General features: G+C 37.8%; 1 protein-coding gene across 11 annotated transcripts in view; it reads left to right on the top strand.

Annotated features, from left to right (window-relative positions):
• Nucleotides 1–21,545, top strand: part of KCNIP4 (potassium voltage-gated channel interacting protein 4) — a 450,983-nt gene that overhangs the window by 394,243 nt on the left and 35,195 nt on the right. For 9 of the 11 annotated variants that reach the window (XM_054824802.1, XM_054824798.1, XM_054824805.1 and 6 more), the window contains one exon: nt 6,571–6,695. In XM_054824802.1, coding sequence (XP_054680777.1) covers nt 6,571–6,695 — 125 coding nt within the window. Of the gene's footprint in view, nt 1–1,323; nt 1,426–6,570; nt 6,696–21,545 lie in introns of all 11 variants that reach the window. The other 2 variants (XM_054824796.1, XM_054824803.1) reach the window with 1 other exon arrangement.

The following is a 21,545-nucleotide window of genomic DNA, read 5'->3' as shown; positions in this document are numbered from 1 at the left end:
TTTCTTTAATTTCAATTCTTTCAATGTTTTACTTGCATACAAACTGAAAAATATTTTTTCTTTCATTTACAAAGGTTAATATCCTTAAAGCCTTCTCACTTTCTCCTTCTTTTCCCAAATACCAGTACGTACTCTCTCAAGCTTGCCTGCAAGCTGCACTGACTGGTACGGGTGGGAGGTTCCCACTCTGCCTGGTCTGGCGACAGAGAGGAAACTATTCAACACCAGGTCACGAACCCCAGTATTCAGCACGAGTGCAGGAGCAGGGATAACCCAGGATTATCCTGGTGACTGTGCCGCTAGCACAGGACCTGTCGTCGTGTCTTTCATTTCTTGCCCCATCTGTTTTGCATTCTTGCTGTCACAGCAAGAGCCATCGCAGGGCGGCGTTTGTGTTTGAGGGCACGCAGTCGAGATGAAGCGTGCAGGAGTTGCACAATGTCCAAACTGAGCTCTACCTTTCTCAGGAACATAAATCATTTACTCAAGTGTTTTACAGATGTTAAGTCTGTCATTTGCAGCAAATGTCCACCCAGGAGATGCCTGCTCGTATCACCCATTTGGTATAAAATGGTTAGTTAGACCTCACGGGCAGTTACTCTGACAATTTCCTTCACACTAAATAAGGGTAAAGCTGTTCACTTGCTTTATGGCACATGAACATTAACTATTCAGCCATGTCAGTATTTAGAAATGAAAATATAAATAGTACTTATTTTTATATATAAGTAGAATGCCAAATATTAAAGAAAAGGGAGACTGGCTACACATCATGGTTGATATTTTAATATTCAGAAAAGGCAAAAGTACCAGATTGGTTTTCAGAATTGCTGAATGAATTATATGGGAAAACTCAGCAGTGGAACTAGAAGACTGCCAGAAAGGACAACAAAAGATATCTTAGGTTTTATTTGGTCTTGGGTTTCCTTTCCATATTAAAATTCAAAATCAAGTAGACTTAAAAGTCTTTAAAATATTTTAGCATTAAAATTTTTACAAACACTCTTACCTTGTGTTGTTTCAAAGACATAATCTGATACTTCTCTGTTAGATGCTTTAAAGTGGGTTATAAGAACTTAAGCGGGTTGTAAGAACTTTACAAGAGACACACACGTACAAAAAAATCCCCTTTATTGGAAAGATACAAAGACAAAACAATTTTGTTGTCCTGTTCAAAAATTCTGGTTGCCCTTTGCAATTCAGGATGGCTGCCATCTGTTTGGCCTTTTCCCATCAGCATTCTGCTATAATGATGAACTCTGCAGCATGTACAGAAATTGTTCTCAAGCTTATGTTAACAGTCCTGATAATATATTTTTTTAGGTTTCCTCTACGCTCAGAACAGTACCAAACGCAGCATTAAAGAGCGACTTATGAAGCTCTTGCCCTGCTCGGCTGCCAAAACGACATCTCCTGTTACTCAAAGCAAGTTTTATTTTTCATTTGATTTTTTTTTTTTAGGTTTGCATGCATCAAAAGTTATACTTTCATTCGAGAGAAAAGATATCTGCTGAAGTAATTGTATGCTCTACTGAGGTTTAAAATCAAGTGATGAAGAGATTTGTGGGCTGGTAACAGATTTATCTGTGCAGGGCAGGATGGCAAGATACCAGTGCCAGGGTCTGTCACGTAGGAGCTGCTGGGTTGACACTTATGCTCAGCAAGCTAGCTGAGAAGTGACTCACTGGTTAAATTAAATACCTGCTCTCAATGTATTTGAAAAGTGGTATCTTTTTGTGCACACCTGTGCATGTGTCTGTGTGTTCTTGCTATCCAATATATAGGATAGCATCAGCAGTACTGGTCTGGAAGGAACGTCTCGGCCCTGCAGGTTTTGGCTATGTGACATCAAACTATTTAGGGAATGAGACCTAAAGTATGTGTCTGAAAGAAAAATAATAATGAGATTGAAAAAAAAGAAGTAGATGAATGTAGAGATAAAGGAAAAGCACACTGACACTACCTTTAATGTCTTGATATGCTGTGAGGAAATAAAATCTTCCCAGCGTAGCTAATAGATAAAAATAGGGCAGGAAGGGAGGGAGGGAGATCCATACATAGGTACATACAGAGAGAGAGAGAGAGAGAGAGAGAGATACACACACCTAGATAGATATTAATTATAGTAATAACACTAATGTCTTCCTATATAAATTGGCTACTATAACTGATTTTAAAATATGCCTGTGGACCCAATTCCGTTGCCATTAATTTGGCATAATTCTAGGCACCACTCTGAGCACCTAAAATTAGGAGCTGAGTGGTCCCTGTGCTTCCTGTATACTCTTCTGATATCACTCAAAGGTAAAAAGCCTCCTCCAGGAGCAGTTCCTTGTGTCCAGTGATTACAGGACAACCCAAGGCAATTGGGTTATGACCACAGGCCCCTATTAAGCGCCTAGACTTCAGCGGTATGGATTTAGGCTTTCTTTTTGCTACCCCACTTGACTTTATTTCATGTGGTCCTCTGTAGAGAAGACTGTGGTACTTGCTTTTCTTTCTAAGTATTTGAGTTCTCAGAAATGAAAAGGACTAAAGATGTGGATGCACAGTGACTTTTTCATGGTGGTTTCAGCTGATGTGTCTGTTGTTGTGTTACTGCCGTGTTACCTGATAGTAATTCATTATGTAGAAGTTGCTTTCAGCTGCGTGACCTGAGTAATACAGACGTAGACTATAAAAGGAGTCACAGAATCGCAGAATGGTTTGGGTTGGAAGAGACCTTTAAAATCATCTAGTTCCAACCTCCCTGCCATGGGCAGGGACATCTTTCACATCTAGTTGCTCAAAGGTCCATCCAACTTGACCTTGCACACTTCCAATGATGGGGCATAGAATAGAAAAAGGAAATAGAATAGAAGGAATAGAAGGTTTGATCTGTTTGTACGAGCTTGGTTGGAGAGCAGCACATCCTTATTCCTTGCACATTTCTATGCAAGCTTTTTGTCTGCATGGGTAACACAAAAATATTTAAAGTCAGTCTTACTAACCTTGACCATGCAAAACTTGTATATTCTGGCTGAAAGTGTTTGTTTCATAAACCAGAAGAGAAGTTGAAATAAAACTTGCATTAAATATTTCATATTTGAGAACCACATAGTAAAAAAAAGATGCATTCAGCATTTTTCTCTGTACTCTCATCAATACTGAAATGCTATATTAAGAATGCTATATTAAATGAAAATATTATATTAAATAAGAATATCATTGTAGACACATATTGTTGTTATCCCATTTTGACATGATGTGCTATTTGATTTCAGCTAGCATGAAAGAGGCAACATTGTAATGTACTAGGAATGAAGCCAGCACTGCCTACAGTAACAACTATATAATGTGAACTCCTCAGAAATTTTAAGGGGAATATTTTGAAAAAAAGTAATTTGTTGAAATACACATCGCCTGAACTTGCACTTCTGTGCTTAACTTCTATCAATATGTGCAGAAAAAGGTCACTTGAATGAATAAAATCTTATTTCAGCATTCCCTTTGAACAAAGCACGTCAACACATTTTCTTATTTGTATGCTTTAGCCTAGTAAGCCTAAACTTAAATCCATCCTTCCTTAGCCAAATGTTTAAATGCATGTGCTGGAGAGACAACTAGATGCAAGAATGGTTTTGGAAAAGAAAAGCATGTGTGCATGCAGTTATTAAGTAGATAGGGGAGCTATAATTTGGGGTTTGTGCAGGAAAATGCGTGTGCACAATTTTTACATATATGAGCTGAGCCCTAACTTTGGACATGCTTCTCCAACTGCCATTATTTGAAGAGTATGTCTGCTTTCTGCATTGTTTTTACCATTTTCTTCTTTAATGAACATTGAAAGGTTCAAAGCATAGCTCCTGTGGCAAATACACTAAAAACTGTCTTTACCATTTGGCTAGAAGAAAGCTACTCATTAATGAAATCAGTAAGAATATTTTGTTTAATATATTAATGAGTGAATATGAAATTTGCATGTGTTAGCCTTTTATGAAAAAAACCCCAACAAAACCAAAACCAAAACCAACCAAACCCTTAACTTTCTTAGGATGAAGAAACTAGAGAACTGAAATAACTAATTTTTTCATGAATGCCATAGAACTCATTAATGTTTAGAAACAGATATATTTTCACACATTTTCACTGCATATTTTAAAGTATAGAATTTTTTTTCTAGCCTGGATAATGGTAGCCATAAGTGTGAAGAAAAAATTAAAAACCTGCAAGTGACTCATGAATGCTATAATATTTTAATCAGCATAGTTGGCACATTATAAGGAAGTTTATGGTGATCTTATTTTTTGATTATTTATACCTATAAGAGACTACAGAAATAGAGAGTGAAAAGACTGTTATACTGAGCCTTTTCATTAACAGAAAGACATCGTCACCACGCTGCAGTCATTCTCTACATTCACTGCATTCTCACCGAATCATTAAAACACAATTAAAGCTAAGGATACACCAAACATTGTGCTCAGCATCGCATTGTTGTCTGGCCTTCATCTCTAGCTTCACATTTATATGTGTATTCATTTAGCTTCTAGAAAAGCTTGTAGATGTCTCTCTAGGTAGCCAGATGTTTCACAAATGGATGCTGAGAGAGCTCATTTCCAGTTAAGTCCCTTTCTGTCTAAACAATAGCCATTTAAATCCCATATAACTCTTGGCATATAAAACACAAGTGACTTTTCAACAACATTTATTCTCAAGTTGATTCTTTTTCCAATTTAGTATAAGCACCTAGCGTTGATTTGCAGTTGACAAAAAAAAAATTTGGCTGCTTATCTACAGCATGAGGGTTAGAAACTGTGAAAATAAACCCTGGATGTTCTTATGCAGAATTAAAATGGGACTCAAGAACTTTGCTACACCTTCCATAGATTAGGAAGACAGCTTCTTAACTCTGGAACTACTTTATTCCAATTTCATCTCTAAAGGCAAGATTTTTCAGGACTTCCCCTTTGCATCTCAGCGTGTCTTTTTAAAGAAGGAAGCTAAAATTTTCTTATAATCTTGTGATTTTGGATACTGGCCCTTTAAAACTACTATCAAACATCATAAGGTCAATGTAAAGTTGTGTCATTTGGGGTTTTTGTCAATAGCATTTAGATTGGAAGTTTTCACACATAGTACTGGTCTGCAAGCCATATGAGATAATCTATAAAGAAAAATGAGAGAGAAACATATTATAGTTTGTCCACAAGCCAATACACAGTGGACAGTCTAAGATAAGACTGCGGGTGATGCTGAGATCATCTGGGTGACACCGAGATCATCTTCCTGAGATGACTCCTAACAGCAACAACTCTTTGACAGGAGAAGAGACAGGGCCCTACAATTTTGTGAAGATTTATCCAAATAGTTTATAAATTATTATTATATCTATTTAAAGGTTGTTCATTTTTTGTTTCGCTGAACTACTGATGCCAGATTTCTCCCAAGCAGCTGAAAGTTATTATTACTGCATTGTAGCAGAACAAAAATATGTGAAGATGTAAGCATAATACTGTTTTAATGGAGTATCCTAATATTGTGCTTTTATGAAAACTGAACTGAATAAAACTTTATTTTAAGAATGCAGAGTCCCACACTCTGATGAAATAAAATATAAATCTTTGCAATTCTGGAAGTGACAATTAGGCATGTTCTCTCAAGTTACGTTTCTATAGTTGGTATACCTCTTAAACCAGAATAAGGCAGTGATTTGATTACATGAGTCTGGAGTATTGCATAACCCATGTTTAATGCTGGGAGTACTTAAAAATGGATGCACACATTCATATTTTTGATCAGGTATATGGCTGGCACCCATATATATATGTATATAAAAAATACATACTGTAAGTTTCTTTAGCTATTTTATTGAACTTTCACATTTAAAACTCTACCTGAAAAAAAAAATGCATTGCTGTCTCTCATTCATTTAGGGCTGTACTCAGCAGTAAGCTTTGAATGTGTACATCCACATTCTTACTCACCTAATGATGAGGTCACTAAAATCACCATGTTCCCCACTGCTCACTGTGACTAATCGTGTTTGCCCTGAAGGGTTTGTTATGCCTTACTCGGAGTAAGGCCTGCTGTTGAATGTGCAACATCAATCTCACACACCTCCCAAGGCACAATTTCACAATAAAAGGAGAACACTGAAAATCCCAGTCTGATACAGTGAATTCACATCCGTTAACTAACCAAGGGAAAATTTCCACTATTCTGGAGTGACTAAAGTTTTGTAAAATTGTTTGCTCTTCTCAGAGAGTCATAGAAACAGAAAAGTCATACTGAATGTGTCATGCACGCCCTTGCAGAATGTTGGCTTTCCAGTTTATTGCTATTTGTACTGATGTGATAATATCCAGACTGCTGGATCATCACTGCTGCTCCCTGTTCTGTGCAGCCATGGAAGCAGATAGATACTCTTTCCCTATGAGTTAAAAATGAACACGTTATTTGTCTTTAAAGTTGCAAAAGCTGTTCTCTAAGAGAATGTTATTTAACTTTCTTTTTTTCTGCAAGGATTAGATATGTCTACATCTTATATTACTTGTTGAGCTTTCTTTCTCTGTCTCTTGTATTCTGCAGACACTGTAGAAGATGAAATGGAAATGGCCACAGTACGACATAGACCTGAAGCTCTTGAACTGCTGGAAGCACAGAGTAAATTCACAAAGAAGGAACTTCAGATCTTATATAGAGGTTTCAAGAACGTAAGCAATTAATTTTTGAATTTACCATTCATTTACAGGATAGGCCACTGCAATCTCAGCAGGATAAGAATGACTGGCAGTGGAGCTCATGGGATTCAGTAGCCAAATACTGCATGTCTGGTCAGGTGAGGAAACAATCACTCTGCAACAGCTGGGCTATTTAATGACCCAAAGATGCAGACAAATTAGAAAGTATCCAGAAGAGAATAATTATAACTTAGTATAGTAGGACTTTGTTCAACGACAGATAGATTGAAACTTGTGTTGGGGTTGTTTGTCTAAAGGTGCAACAATGGGAGAGAATGTAAATCCTGAAGAATTTGGTCAATAAGAGGAACGATTTTGATTTTTGTGTTCGCAGTAGCTATCACAATAAGTAATTGGCTTAAATTGCACTAGAGGAATTTTTCATTAGGTGAACAGCAGTAGATGACTTCTTCTTCAGTCCGTCCTAGCTCCACGAATCTATAAACTTGTTAGATCTCTTTACTAGGAGTCATTAGTTGTGATTTTTTGCTGATATATGTGCTCTGTTTGCAGGCCTAATGTTTTTAGTTGCAGGGATCCCCACTGAGGACCCCAGTTACATGGGTGCAGTCTGCCTCCTTGTCCAGTGCACACTTGCTGTTCTGTGTTGCTAGGCTTGGTGTTGGCATGTGAGGCACCCGTGGTTAGTATAGCAGAGAAATAAGACAGAAAAAAATTTCAGAAAATAACATTAAATTCTTTCTCTATATCAAAAGTAAAAGCTGCCCCAGATTTTATTAATACTTTATTAAAAAACCTGCTATGTTAAAAAATAGGCCTTTTCCTCTCTGTTTTATTCTACTATCTTTCATGTGATTAACACTTCTGTAGGATATTACATGCAAATAACACTGGATAGAAAATACTTGATATTAAAAAAAATTGAATAATAGCAATTGCTTGCAAATCATCAGTGCGTAATGTTAAGCACTGTACTCAGTTGTGAGTACTGCAACTGCGCAGGTCTTAAGTCTCCTCCTGCTGAGCTGGAGGTAAAGATAAATTTAATTGCATTTATTACCTTTTGATTTAGTTTTTCTTTCACCCTTACAAAAGGGCCGCCTTCTTGCCCTTGGCATTTACTACTCAAATGAAATTTTGTAACAAAGTATAGTAATGCTAAAAGGACAATGGAGCTCAACTATGGAATCAGAGAGAATATTTTCAATAGCTTGTACAAGAAGAAGTGTAAACCTTGCAGAATTCTTAGATATCTTATATTTTATAATGAAAGCAAGCCATGCAAAGGGATGTTTTAAAACTACTTTTTTATCAAAAGCCTACAATGCAAGTAAAATACAGAATCATTTAATGTGTCCTGTCTATATATCATCCTCAGTTCCAGAAGGTACATAATGTTGGCATGTTAGTGATTAACAGTGATTGCTTTTAAAAGCTTTTCATTTCCTCAGGGTACCAGAGAACATTCCCCTGCTAATGACAGTATTCCCTAGGTATTGCAAATCATGAACTAATGTCCCTAATTATCTAAGGCAAAAAGGTACAAAGTATAGTGGATAAAATAAGCCTTCTGACTGTTTCTCTAAGAATAATTATTTTTAGAGTCTCAGATATGAAGGACCTTGATAATTCTCTGCATAAAATGAGGTATGGAAAAAGAGAATAGGTTATAAGGAAGTATTTTAATTGATTACCATTTTACAGTTTTTTGAAAAGAGGAATTCCAGCTCTTCATATGCTTTTGTGTTCTAAGATGTAAGTTCTACTTATATCAAAGGAGTGTCCATGGTAATACATCTTTATCTAGCTGTTTCAATTCCTTATCAGTACATGATAATTCAAGACATGCGTGTATAAATATCTTGGACTATTTAGAGCTAATGAGCAGGAACCTCAGAGGTTTTGTGTTTAATATAATTTCAAAATTATCAATTACTTTCAAAAATGCTGTAAAGCATGCCCAGGGCTGGTGACTGTCATAAAAGTAAATTGGTTTAAAGAAGTGGTCTTTAGCCCAAGTATTAGACTTCAGAAACGAAGGATTTAAAAACTCAGTTGAGTTGAGATTTGTTTGGTTTCTCATATTTATTAGTTTCTACTGCACAATTTGGTGCAAGACCACAGTTCCCTAATCACTTCAGAGAATGGGTAGGACAGGTCTGCCTCAGGTCTATGACCAATTTGCCTATGTAGAGTAGTTCCATCTTTCCTGTTACATATCTAGCTTTTATCAAATACAGCTTGAGCAGCTTTGGTGAGTCCTGATACAGGATGGCATTACAGTGCTTCCCATAGTCCACGCTTAGATGGTCTCCTCCTGGCAATGCTCAATCATCCACTTCTGTCTGCCACAGGCCACCTCTATTCTTGCTGCCCTTCTTTCTGATTCAGCCTATTGCTATCCTGCCAATATCTCCACCCCTGCGTGCTTCGTTCACCAATATATGCTGGGGGCCACCCAGCTGGAAATCAGCTTTGCAGGAAAGGACCTGGGGGTACTGGTAGACACCAAGTTGAACATGAACCAGCAACGTACCCTGGTGGCAAAGGCAGCAAATGGTATGTATCCTGGGCTGCATTAGACAAAGTATTGCCAGTAGGTGGAGGGGGGTGTTTCTTCCCCTCTCCTCAGCACTGGTGAGGCCACACCTTGAGTACTGTGTCCAGTTCTGGTCTCCCCAGTACAAAACAAACATGGACATATTGGAGAGAGTCCAATGAAGGGTTACAAAGATGACTAAGGGACTGAAGCATCTCCCCATGAGGAAAGGCTGAGAGAGCTGGAACTGATCAGCCTAGAAAAGAGAAGTCTCAGGAGGGGATCTCATCAACGCATATGTTATCACGTACATCAAGAGCTGAAGAGAGGGTGCAAAGATGGAGCCAGGCTCTTTTCAGTGGTGCCCAGTGATAGGACAAGAGTCAATGGGCACAGACTGAAACACAGGAGGTTCCTTCTCAGCATCAGGAGATACTGTTTCATTCTGAGAGTCACTGAGCTCTGGCTGGTTCCCCAGGGAGGTTGTGGAGTCTCTCTCCTTGGAGATATCCAAAAGCCGTCTGGACATGGTCCTGAGCAATCTGTTCTAGGTGGCCCAGCTGTGCAGGGGTGTGGGACCAGATGACCTCCAGAGGTCCCTTCCAACCTCAGCCATTCTGTGTTTCTGTGATATTCTGTTTAATCACTTCCCCAGGAAGGAAACTCCACTGGAAAGATTTAATGACACACAGGCACACATCTTTAACATGACACCGTCAAAACTTGTGCAGATCGTACCTCTGTGCTTTGTGTTTTTCATCTGATGTTTGCCTGTCTTACTATCTCTTCAACAGTTTAACTACATAAAGCAAGATAGGTTGAGTCGTGAATTTAAGTTGCTGTAGCTCTGCTGACATTATGCTCCTGTTAGACTTAATTTATGGCATCCCACAGCACAGTAGCATCAGCATGACACTGTGCGCTGGCAGGAGTTCAAGAGAGCTGTAATGCAGACTGGGCTACTGAAGGCAGCGTAGCTAGTATCAGCTGGCATAGTTATCACATATGCTCTGGTTAATTCAACAGGATTATGCCCTGTATATGGATTCTTGCTGGGCTGTATTTGTGTCACAGCAACTCTATCTTTATATAGAGCCTAAAAAAATGGGAGATTTTCAATAGTTAAACTGTAATACTACCAGAAGATAAATTATCTGTAATAGTACAAATATTAATAACCTTAACGAACACAAACCTTTAAGCTTTAGAATGGAAAAGGCTCCATACCTACCTTGGTGACACTAGATAGAAGTTCAAAACTGGCATTTCTTTCTGAAGAACTTAGGTATCTCTATATGATAATACCTAATGATTTAGGTGTATCAGAAAGTAATGAATAAGCATGTTCTTTTCTGTGTATTTTCAACATCCTTTCTAGCATGCACATTTTTCCCTCTGTCTTTTTGCAAGCATGGCAGAACAAAATAGGTCCCAGACGTGATAAAAACAATCAATGGAATAGAAGAAAAGCAGTACTCAGTCCCTCTACCTCAGTATCCTGTTTTCAAGGGAAAGGGAAAGAGTATAAGAATGAGCAAAATTTAGAATGTTAATTCCTCTAACACACTGTTCTGTCACCTGGCACTCTGCTACTGAAATACTTCCTGTGCTGAAAGTTATAACTACATCTTTGTATTTTACATACTTTAACCAAATTTTCTTCCATAAACTTCGATAATTACTTTTTCAACCTATCAGCATATTTTGACATCCAGAGAAATTAGCTCCATACCTTAATTATGCCTTCTGTGAAAAATAGTTCATTTCTATGTCAAACCTACTGCCTTTTATTGTAATAGAATAGCTACGGTATTTCTGCTATGAGAAAATGAGTAACCATTACCATTAGTTCTCCAAGACATTCCAACACATTTCCTGCTTAGCCCCTTCTTTCCCTAACTGGAAACTTTATATAATCTTTGGCTGTACGTAATCTGCTCCAGCCTGCTGATTTCCCTGAACCCTGTCTAGTTCTAGGATGTCTGTTCTGAGATAGGGAAGACCAGACCTTCTCACAGCTTACATCCAGTTATTTATTATTTATGACTTCAAATTACTTACGTATAGTTCTGCTTGACTTCAGATAAGAAAGTAGCAAGTATTTCTGTATTGCTGTAGTGTAGGTGGTGTTTACAAAGTTTGATTTATTGTGTGGTTTTTACTTATACAAAAATAAAACCATAAATCTTTAAAGTTATTTTCATTTATTTGATTTTCCAGTGTAGGCAAATTACATGCCAAATCCAGCAAAAAGTAATTCAGGCAGAAGGAGCATAGGGTCTCAGATAGCATCTCTGGATGTATGTACACACCTGAAAGCTTTAGGGAGTCTCCGATGACACTGTAGTATAGCCGAATCTCTAGGAAGCAAGAAGTAGAGGGTAACTGCAGGAAGGGCCCAAAGAGTATTTAAATGCCTGTTGTGACATTGACTGTTTTGGTAGTTGTCAAGGTCAACATTTAAAAAACAAAAGGAGATACACTAACGAAAACATAAGGAGGTGGGATAAGCACCTTCAGGTGACCTAAAAACTATTACAAGGAAAAGCACCAAGGGAGAATTTATGCCTGTATTCAGTAATTTAGCCGTTTTTAAAGCTTCTATACTATCTTTGAAAAATGAGCTTAACGGAAGTCTTGAGCCCTCCCCAGACTCAAAAGGTTGTCCCCAGCACTCTGGTTTTACAGTGTTCCTGCACTCTTGTTGATGGATTGTTGCTCAGCTGCCATCACGGTGGGACCTCTCCATTTTGTATTTGGCTTCCTGTCATCCCATTTCTTGTAAATTGAAATTGTGATTGCTGCAGTCATTAACCTTTCAAACCAATGGCTCTGTGGCAGGCCTAGTACAAGTGGTACTTCACAATAAATTGCACAGACTATCAAGCATGCACTCAACATGTGGTCTGTCTTTCTCTTTTGTCCATTGATAGGTCGCTCACAGTTTAAAAATGTCCCTGAGCTATGGCACATTTCCATTTTAAAAATACTTAGATAATGCTTTTGCTGCACAAAAGATGCTCCCGTGCTAAACTTAAATGTTAATGATCTTTTAATTTTTGGTTGATTGCTCTCATCAAAAATTCTGTAGAAGTCTGTGTTAGGAAACTATTAGACTTTCCTGGAAAAATGAAGGGATTTTTGGTGAACATTTGTCTTACCCAGCTGTATATCAGAGAAAGTGTAAATTGAAGTTACACAGGCATAAAAATGCCCCTGGATACATACTGCAGCTTTAACTAGGCAGCTCCATACTCGTGACATTTGTTGGGAAAACAACATTTCTAAGATACCTTTTCCCTATTGCTGTTAGCAAATGAGGCAAACAATGACAGTAAGATAATAACTCTGATAATGTTACAGGTCAAAGATGGGTTCCCCCATCACGCTACCCATGCATGTAAGAATACGTTTATGCATAACTAAAAATATGCTAATTTATTCAAAGATTTTTCAATTTCAATTACGGTTTGATGGAAGCATTGTATTTCTGTATGTTGCATTTGTGTGTCTCACAGAAAGCTTAATGAAAACTCGGTTTATAGGTTATAAAGCTCATTTATTCATTGTCTAGAACATTTGAGTTTTGCATGATAAAATACAACTATTCTCATTGTCCTTTTCTGCAAAATTCCTTCCCTTTTGTTTGCTCTTCTGTTAGTGTCTTACAGAAAAAAAAATAAGTGAGGAGAAAGTGCTTTTTAAATCTAATTAACTATATTTACAATCTAATGAGTAGGAAATAAAAACATATGGTTCATGTCATGTGGTTTTATCCATCTAAGGTACATCTACATTCCCAGATGTGAGAATATTCATAGGATATTTTTGATAAGATGGACTAGATGACTTCCAGAGGTTTCGTCCAGTGAACAGTTCCATCAGTTCATGATCTCAGCTGCCCACATTCCGATTAGATAAGTAGATTAATATACAGGATTAACTAATGGTTTGAAACTAATTGCTGTTTCTGTATTGTGCACAGCAGCCCAATCCCCTCAAAACCTCAATACAGTTACAGTGTGACTTTTCACATTCTTAACTGTAAAAATTCTCCATAAATAAATAAAATCTGCATAAATACTTCCAGTGGAAATTCCGGTTAATGTTAGATATGCCTTTGTATCTAGGTAATGTTGGCACACTGCCATTAAAAAAGCATTTGGGATCACTGAGACACAACGTCTTAAGTCACCATTAACATTAGATGACAGGAAAGTCAAATTCAAAATTTTGGTGCTGATCTTCAAACACCAGTTCTAGACCTTATATAAGTGTTAATATTATGTATTAAAAGCTCTCTAAAATTATCTATGCTAGACTCAGTGGTATGATGTAGAAAACTTAAGTTTAGCACCAGCTCTCATTACAGACAGTTTATTCAGAGACGCAGCCTATGAAGTGCAATTAAGGAAGCCTTCAGGGTTGCAATGAAACCACTTAGGCTAATATAAAACACCAGGTACAAATATTTACCTAAATTTATATCCCTTTTCAAAGCCTGTGGGTCTATATATTGCGCACCTTCAAGAGCTACAGTGATCTGCTGAGAACAGGTGCCTGAAAGGACAAGGTAGCTTTATCCACATTTGGTATAACAGCCTGGTAGTTAAAGCATTTTCCTATGTAATGAGAGTTTTAAACAGTGAAAGAAAAATTAGAAATTTGATAAAAGTAATTGGGACTTAGAAGAGTAAAATTGAGCTGAAAACAAAAAATAATTTGCATGTATAAATAATTTCTGTACTCCTGCAATTTTTTGTTTAATGATGAAGATGAAGGTTAGGTATATACTGTGTATTTTGCAGTATAAGCAGCAGCTTGTGAAAAACCTGAAACATCTAGATGTAATTTTGAGGGTACTGAAGTTAAAGTTTTCAGACTGGTTTAACTTTGTCAGTATATTTGTATGCACGATATTCTAGGAACACTAAATATATTCGTTTTGCTCATTGTAATTGGAACTTGGTAAGAAAGGAGATATGAGAAAAGTTTCTCAGTGTCCTATGTATGGATGACTTTTACCTTTATGGCTATTCTGTTCGCACAGCCTCTAATCTATGACTAGGAGAGATGTACAGTTCTCTCTTTCACTTCTCTCTTTCAAATGTAGTTTCTAAGATAATCAATGTCTTGTTTAGAATTTATTTAGTACAAGTGGAAAATGTGTCCCCTTGCATTATATTTGTGAGACACTAAAAGCCAACAAGGGACATAGGCATTTGACTATAAAAGAGATTAAAAAAATGGATGATGCAAAGAGTTTGAATACCTCTGTGATGATCCAAACAGATTTTGAAAGTCCATTCCATTTTCCTTGCTTCCTTACTAAACCTTTTCCACCTGTTCTAAAGCATGACAAGGGGCAAAGACAATATAATCCTCTTAGTTTATATCTCTGGAACACAATGTGTTATGAAACAGGTTTCACACTAAGAGAAGTAATACTTTAGCTTGGATCAGCTCGCTCTGAGTCATCAGCGTCCCCCATCTCACAGAGTCAGTAAGATGTCTTCAGTTCGTTGTGATCCCATTCAGTTCTACAATGAATCCATGTCTTTGTATTGTAATGAATAAATGCAGATTCAAGATTAATACAGACCAGAAGAGAGAGGAAAAACCCCAAAACTGAGCATGAGTGACAATGGTACTACTGCAAGAGTATTTTGCCCCCCACATTCATCCTCCAAAGCTTGTTGTTGCAGATAAGGTAGCTTAGAGCATAAGTATGCTTGTCACCCTCCCCCACAGAGTCCTGGGACAGCAAGGAAGATTTCATTTCACCAATAGTCGGTGTGCTTGCTTTTCCCTCAAGATCTGATGACTGTCTGTAGAAGTCCTTGGGTTACACAGCATGTAATCTTAGCAAGAGCAGGATCTTCCCAGATGCAGATTTTCTTTCTGACCAAACAGAAGAGAGACTGGAAGAAAAATGTAGGTCAGTTATAGGTTCCCACCTAGTTCTCCTGGCTAACATGAAACAACACTAAAACCATTAGACCTATATCCCTGTGACTGAATATCAACAGGGGATGGGTTGCTCTACCGAGTAACAGTGCGCGACACATGCCCGTTGCACTGAAAGTTTTTACAGAGGTGCTGACCCTTCTGCACATCCAGTGTATGAACAGCAGTGCTGCAGACACAGAGAGGATATACACACAAAGAAGCACCAACAACTTGTCTTTTCAAACAGACACAGTGATGACACCTGAACGAGTTGTGCCTCATGCATATAAACCTGTTAAATTTGTAGCATAGAAATGCCAATAAAATAGGGGAAAAAAAAAAAAAAAGGAAGTTCTGGATCTTACTAGAAATTCAGATAGTAATAATTCAAACTGAAAATTAACATCTCCTCGTGTTAGAAAACTCCTGTGACTTGCTTAGCCTTAATAAACTAAACAATAGAAAAGAGGATAATGAAACTCCAAGCAAGTAAACCTAGAAGCTGGATACCATGTCTGCTGTCAACAGATAGATTTCTGTAAATCATCTTTTTCTAACTAGAGAGAGTTTCTGAAGACACGTATAATGCACATAGCTCAAACCTCCTTTTTTAAAAATTGAGTTACTATTTACCAGTTGTGCTTCAGATCAATTGTTTTCTCAACTTTAGATGACTGAAGAAAAACTTGAAAAAACCCCAACCCTTGCCAAGGCAGCGTTTTGTTATTAGGTTTCAAAAGCACTGGCATTCATTTACTGGTGGCTTAGAGGGAACTTTTCCATATTTCAAGCAAGACTATGTGAAAATCTTTTAACAAGCTGAGCGATAAATAATGCTTACATTCATTATATATTTTCTTCAGGAGTCAGTCAAGAAATTTGAAACTTTTGAAATATAAAAGTAAAAATAATTTGGAGGTACAGTTTGACAGATGTAGCATATAGTTGTCAGTCGTCACAAATTTACAGACCTTAATGCGTTCAACGGAGATACTCATTTTAATTAGTCTCGCAGTTGCTGGCAGAGATTGGAATCTTCTTTTAGAAAGTTAATAATGAACTCAGTCCCTACACTTCTATTCATCTCATGACTTACTGCTGTTCATGGAGATACTTCACATCGTGTTCACTAGGGAAAAACTGTCATCTAGCATACCAAGGACTGTCTTCATAATAGTGATTGCTTGCTTCTGAATTATCTCTGAAAAATGTAGATGCCAAGTCGCTAATTAAGCACCATATAAAAAGAGCATGATTTTAAGCACCCAATATCAATAATAGCGCAGAGCACCAAATTCCTCTAACGTTCTGCTTTATTCTAAAAAAATCAGTATTATATTTTGGTGGAATTGTATTGCTCTGTGTGCTTGTCTGTCCCTCTTATTTGAAACTGGCAGTACCCCATCCTGTGCCCCGGTGTGCGCTCAGCGGGGCTCACGGTCAGGTGCGCCATCAGTCATGCCAGGCTGACGCTTGATGCATGTTATACGCCTTCTGCTCTGCCAGCCAGCTGCTCCGTGTAACTCATTTACTGCTTTGCTACCACAGAGCTTTCATCTGCGTCAATATGCGATATCTGAGCAATATAAATGTTTATGTACTGGAATAGGAGCAGCGAAATATCTTCGTTGGCTAGACCTCACTGCAGCTCCTTTTTTGCTGCATCCGGACTAAGCATTACAAAGCTTGCTACTTGAGTTAAGTGAAATTGTTGGATTTTTGTTTCTAGGTAATCACTAACAGTAGAGAAGTAAAATTTGGTGCAATGCACCACTGGTGATGATGTAATTTAAAAATGTAGTGAGTAGACACCTCTTATTCTCCTTTCTCCCACCTGTCCCCTTTACTTCACAAGGTGAGATGAATACCAATTATAACTGCTATAAACACTGCACATTATAACACACAGCTTAGCATAAAACGTTTTAGCGAGCCAATGCATCAGTTGAGAAAATAGTGTTCAAAAAATCCCTCTACTTGCATTTCTTGCTACCGTTTTTCTTTTAAAGAGGTTTTATATAAAAAAAGGTAATTCCTCATTAAATCCTGTACTAAATTATCTCCCTGTTACACTGCAATTCGGAGGCACAAAATGGACACACATACTTTCAGGTGAGTGTCCTAAGCCTGCAAAATGAGAGCAGAGGGAATCAATTCATCTTCTGGTGATACTTCTACATGGTGCAGTTTGACCAGTTGGGTCTGGATTACTTCAAAACTGTACAGACAAAATTGTATTTGTGCTGGACTCAGGAATCTGTTCTGGATCCCAGGAATTTGCAAGCAATTTTGGATCTTTATATTTTTTTCTTGTTTAAATTCCTGATCAATTTAAACAAAATCAGCAATGTATAGATTTTGTTAAAAAGCAGTGAAACCATCAAAAGTCTTCTCTTGATTTCAACAGAATTGATTTCTGATTAGAAATTTCTTTAGATCTACATCTGTGCTAAAAATAAACACTGATAAATCTTCAAATAAAACAGTAAATCACAAGTGCCAAAGCACCAAGGTCAAGCCTTTCAGTGTTATAGAAGTTTATTACAAATCTTGGGCCAACCTGCATTTACCTTTGAGTGCAAGTCTAAAATCCAGTGTTTAACAGAGCCCATATTCTTTAGATCAGCTGGACGTTTTCGCAGTTGCTCTTCACTCAGATTATGTGAATGATTCTCATGGTAACTTTCAAGTAAGGGAATTTATTCAACCCAATCAATTCCATTGTGAAATAAACTTAAAGGACCTTAGATACGGTGAGTATAACAGAAGAAATCGGAGCCAGTAACTCAGAAGACAGCATGAATCAGTAAACACAGCATGAAACGAGAAGTCTAAAGACTCTAGTCTTTTGGCTCTCTGGCTGGCTTATTAACTGTCACACACCTTTAAAAGCCCCAACTATCACACTAAAAAGCATTCTGGGTTGCAAGAGAGCATTATACCGGTGCTTCGCTGCCTGTACGGGCTCTACATTGACAACTGCCTAATTTAATGTCTCTGGTCTGACAGCCAAAACCTTTCAGAGTGTCCCTGGCTATCTGAGAGATTGCTTCTCAGCCTTTGATCAAAGCCTCCTCAAACACACCCTGGGAACAAAGTGGGGAGCACTAGTAGGGGGGCTGGTGGCTGTGGGAAACTGAACTTTCCCAGGAGCTGGAGGTAGCAAAGTTCATCCTTACAGGAGAGAAAAATGAACACTGAATTCCTCAGTGTTAAGAGCGAAATGTGTGTTCTGTGGGCAGTATATTTGAGCAAGACCATTTACCTCTCCAGGACTAAGCTCCATATCCGTCAAGTGTAAATAACAGTAACCTCACGTCTGAAAAAACAGTCATCTAGGAAGCACTCTATGTAGTATTTCTAACAATGATTTACTTGCTCCATTTATGCATCTCTGACACTGTGACCAGCTCCACTGTGGCCTCACAGAAAAAAGTATCAAGAATAATTTTTACAAGTAAACCCCAGTAGCTGGCTATAGCAATAGTTGTCTCTGGCACGCTATCTTATCAGCAATTATAGGTGTCACAGCAAGAGATAAATGATTGTGCTTGTGATTAAAAATATCAGCACTAAGCACTGGATCTAGGTGCACAGGAAACTCATTGTAGAGTTTACTGAGCCTTGGATCAATAGGCAGGAAATCCAGGTTCAATAACTAACTTCCATATTGTCTTGCTGGACAGTGCAGTTTCACCTCTTTCCTAAGTTTTTAGGGCAAAAGCTCTTTTTCAGTGTTTGTCCATGTCATCCAGTACAACGGGTGATTCATTCCTATTAACAAAGTTTTAAAACAGGTAATGTTTGTTACCTTCCTCCAGAGCAAGATGAAAAAGAAGAGTGACACAACAGAAAACAGAGAACTCGAATATGAAAGTAGATGCAAAATTAGATTCAACTTGACATCAGAGAGTAATAGAAAAATTGTTTATAATTTTTTAGCTACTCCTGTAGATTCACCAATTCTGGATATGTGTAATATTTAGCTCCTGAATTTATATTGTTATTCTTCCAGGCTAAAAAAAATCCTGCTTCTCTTAAAATCAGTTGCAAATCTTCATTGATTTTAATGGAACATGCCCAAATGTCGTGAATATTTTTTGACCCTCTTCATGTTTTTTTCACTATGAGATGCCTTTTCAACGATTCCAGAGCTCAAGTAGAAATGTGGCAATTAAGATTTTGTTCAGCTGATTTGTGCTCCACCACACTAGCTGTCTGTGATGAAAAGAACTGCACATTCCTTCAGACTGTCAGACAATGTAATTTAGTAGTAATTGGCTCTAAAATCTTCCAGTCCAGTCCCAGAGGAAGATATTCCCATGAGACAATATCAAAATGTAGTCTAATTATTTTTTTTATAAGTAGATAAGCAAGTACCTGTCCTTGTTGCCCTGTGCTGGAAAAGTCTGATCCTTTTTCTGGTTTCTTCAGAATAGTTTTTTCTTTCCTGCTATATTAATAAGCCATGAAAGAGTATGCATCCCAATCAAGGTATTCCCTCCGTTCATTTGGGAGCATGCTGGGCCTCTTCAGAGCTCTCAGTTGTTCAACAGAGGATCTGAAACTGAAGGTTTCAGGTTTTGCTCTGCAAACAAGAAGCCCTTCTTCTTTTGGTCAATGCCTTCTACATTCAGAGTTCCTAGGAGCAGCAGCTTTTAGGAAACGTGAGGGAACACTAAGAAATTTTCTACTCCATTTCCCAGTGAAGACCTAATTAGGATCCTAAGACTGAAATCCATCCCGTTTCTATTAATGTGTCTCAGCACTGAACAGTCCATGAACAGGTTAGAAACTTATGCACAGGGATCAATTATTTTTTCTGTTTCTTATCTCTGTGTAGTATAATTCTCCAGATTTGAATCTCACATCATCCCTCAGACTTGATCAAATAACCACACTGTATCTGGTTTCCAAAAAAATCCACTGCACTTCCAGTAGTGTTGAAAATATATAAATCAAGTCATATAGCACCTGCTTCACTGAACAGCGATGTAGTACCATCCCCTGTAATGGAGCTCAAGTTATAACAGCCTTGTTTTCTTATTTTGTACTCAGAAGCTGCAGTTATGGAACAAAGACAAATTTTACATGCCATAAACTTAGCAGGTTTTGCAAGAAGTTTTTATGCCCAGCAATTTCATCCTCAATGAATCTCCATCAGGAATGATAGCACTACGAGAAATGAATTCTCTTTCTTTGGCCTACCCAGTATGATAGATAACTCTTTTTTGGATGTGTCGGATTCTCTAGTTATCTTTTTCCCTTCTTGTTATCTGTTTTAACTGGGAGATGTCTTCTACTTCGTTTTTCTTTCTCTATGCTGTTCGTGTTTTCACAAAAATGTGCCAGCAAATTTATTTAGATTTATCTCAGTATTCAGTTTCAATGATTTGACTTATACTACAAATTTTAGATAAGCTGCCAAAAGCCATGTATCGAGTATCCACATATGAGACAGGGAAAACTTCAGTCTAAAGATTTATGTAGTTTATTTAGGGTTTTTGCTGCACTGAGAAAAGTTATCAGTTCATATTCCTGACTAAACTTCAAATTCCATTCTGATACTTTTCTCACGTCTCTAACTGAATTATAGAAACAGTATCTCATTTGTAAGTAGCAGTGGTACATCTTTCCATCTTATGGAAGTACTCGCTCCTTCTTCTCAAAAGCGTTTAGATTTATGGCCCAAAGCATTGCCATGAAGCCCACTCTGGCCCTTCCATGGTCACCATAAACAGCAGAGCTTTAGCGGTCAAGTGTCTTCTCCATATTGTGGACCCATGTTCTGGGGACCCCTTTGGGCAACAGAATAAAGGAGATGTCGGTGCGGTGTGCTGGCAGGCTGGACAAGCACAGACGTGACAGTGAGGTTTTGGTAAATGGAGAGGGACCTGTGGTAGACATTGAATGCCAGGGAACCTCCAGGATGAGGGGCATTGACCTCACTGCGTGAACAGGGAAGAAACATTTCTTCCCATGGACCGTATCTCTCTCACACAGCAGCTTCATAGACATCGTTGCCTCAATTGCTTTGGATTTTCACCGCTGTACTTGGTGAATCAGGTCTTATTAATGCTAACTTCAGGCTCAGTTTTACAAATATTTATGCAGGTAAGCACTTTTGTTCTTATATTTGCAATGCTGGGGCCCTTCTCCTGAGAGAAAGTATTGTTAGTAGTGGAGAAAGCAAAAACCTTTGTTAAAGGATAAATGTATTACTGTATAAAATATAAATACTGAGTACAATGTTTGACTTCCAGTTTCTGACCTGGTCCCCATTGACTTTTACACTCTTTGCCATTTCTGCGAGCTGACAGGATTCTGTGAGCTGAAATTCCTCAGTGCTTTTAATCGTAGTTAGCACTAACCAA

This window comes from Grus americana, chromosome 4 (assembly GCF_028858705.1).
Source record: "Grus americana isolate bGruAme1 chromosome 4, bGruAme1.mat, whole genome shotgun sequence".
NCBI lineage: Eukaryota > Metazoa > Chordata > Aves > Gruiformes > Gruidae > Grus > Grus americana.
This window is presented reverse-complemented; position numbering and strand designations above follow the sequence as displayed.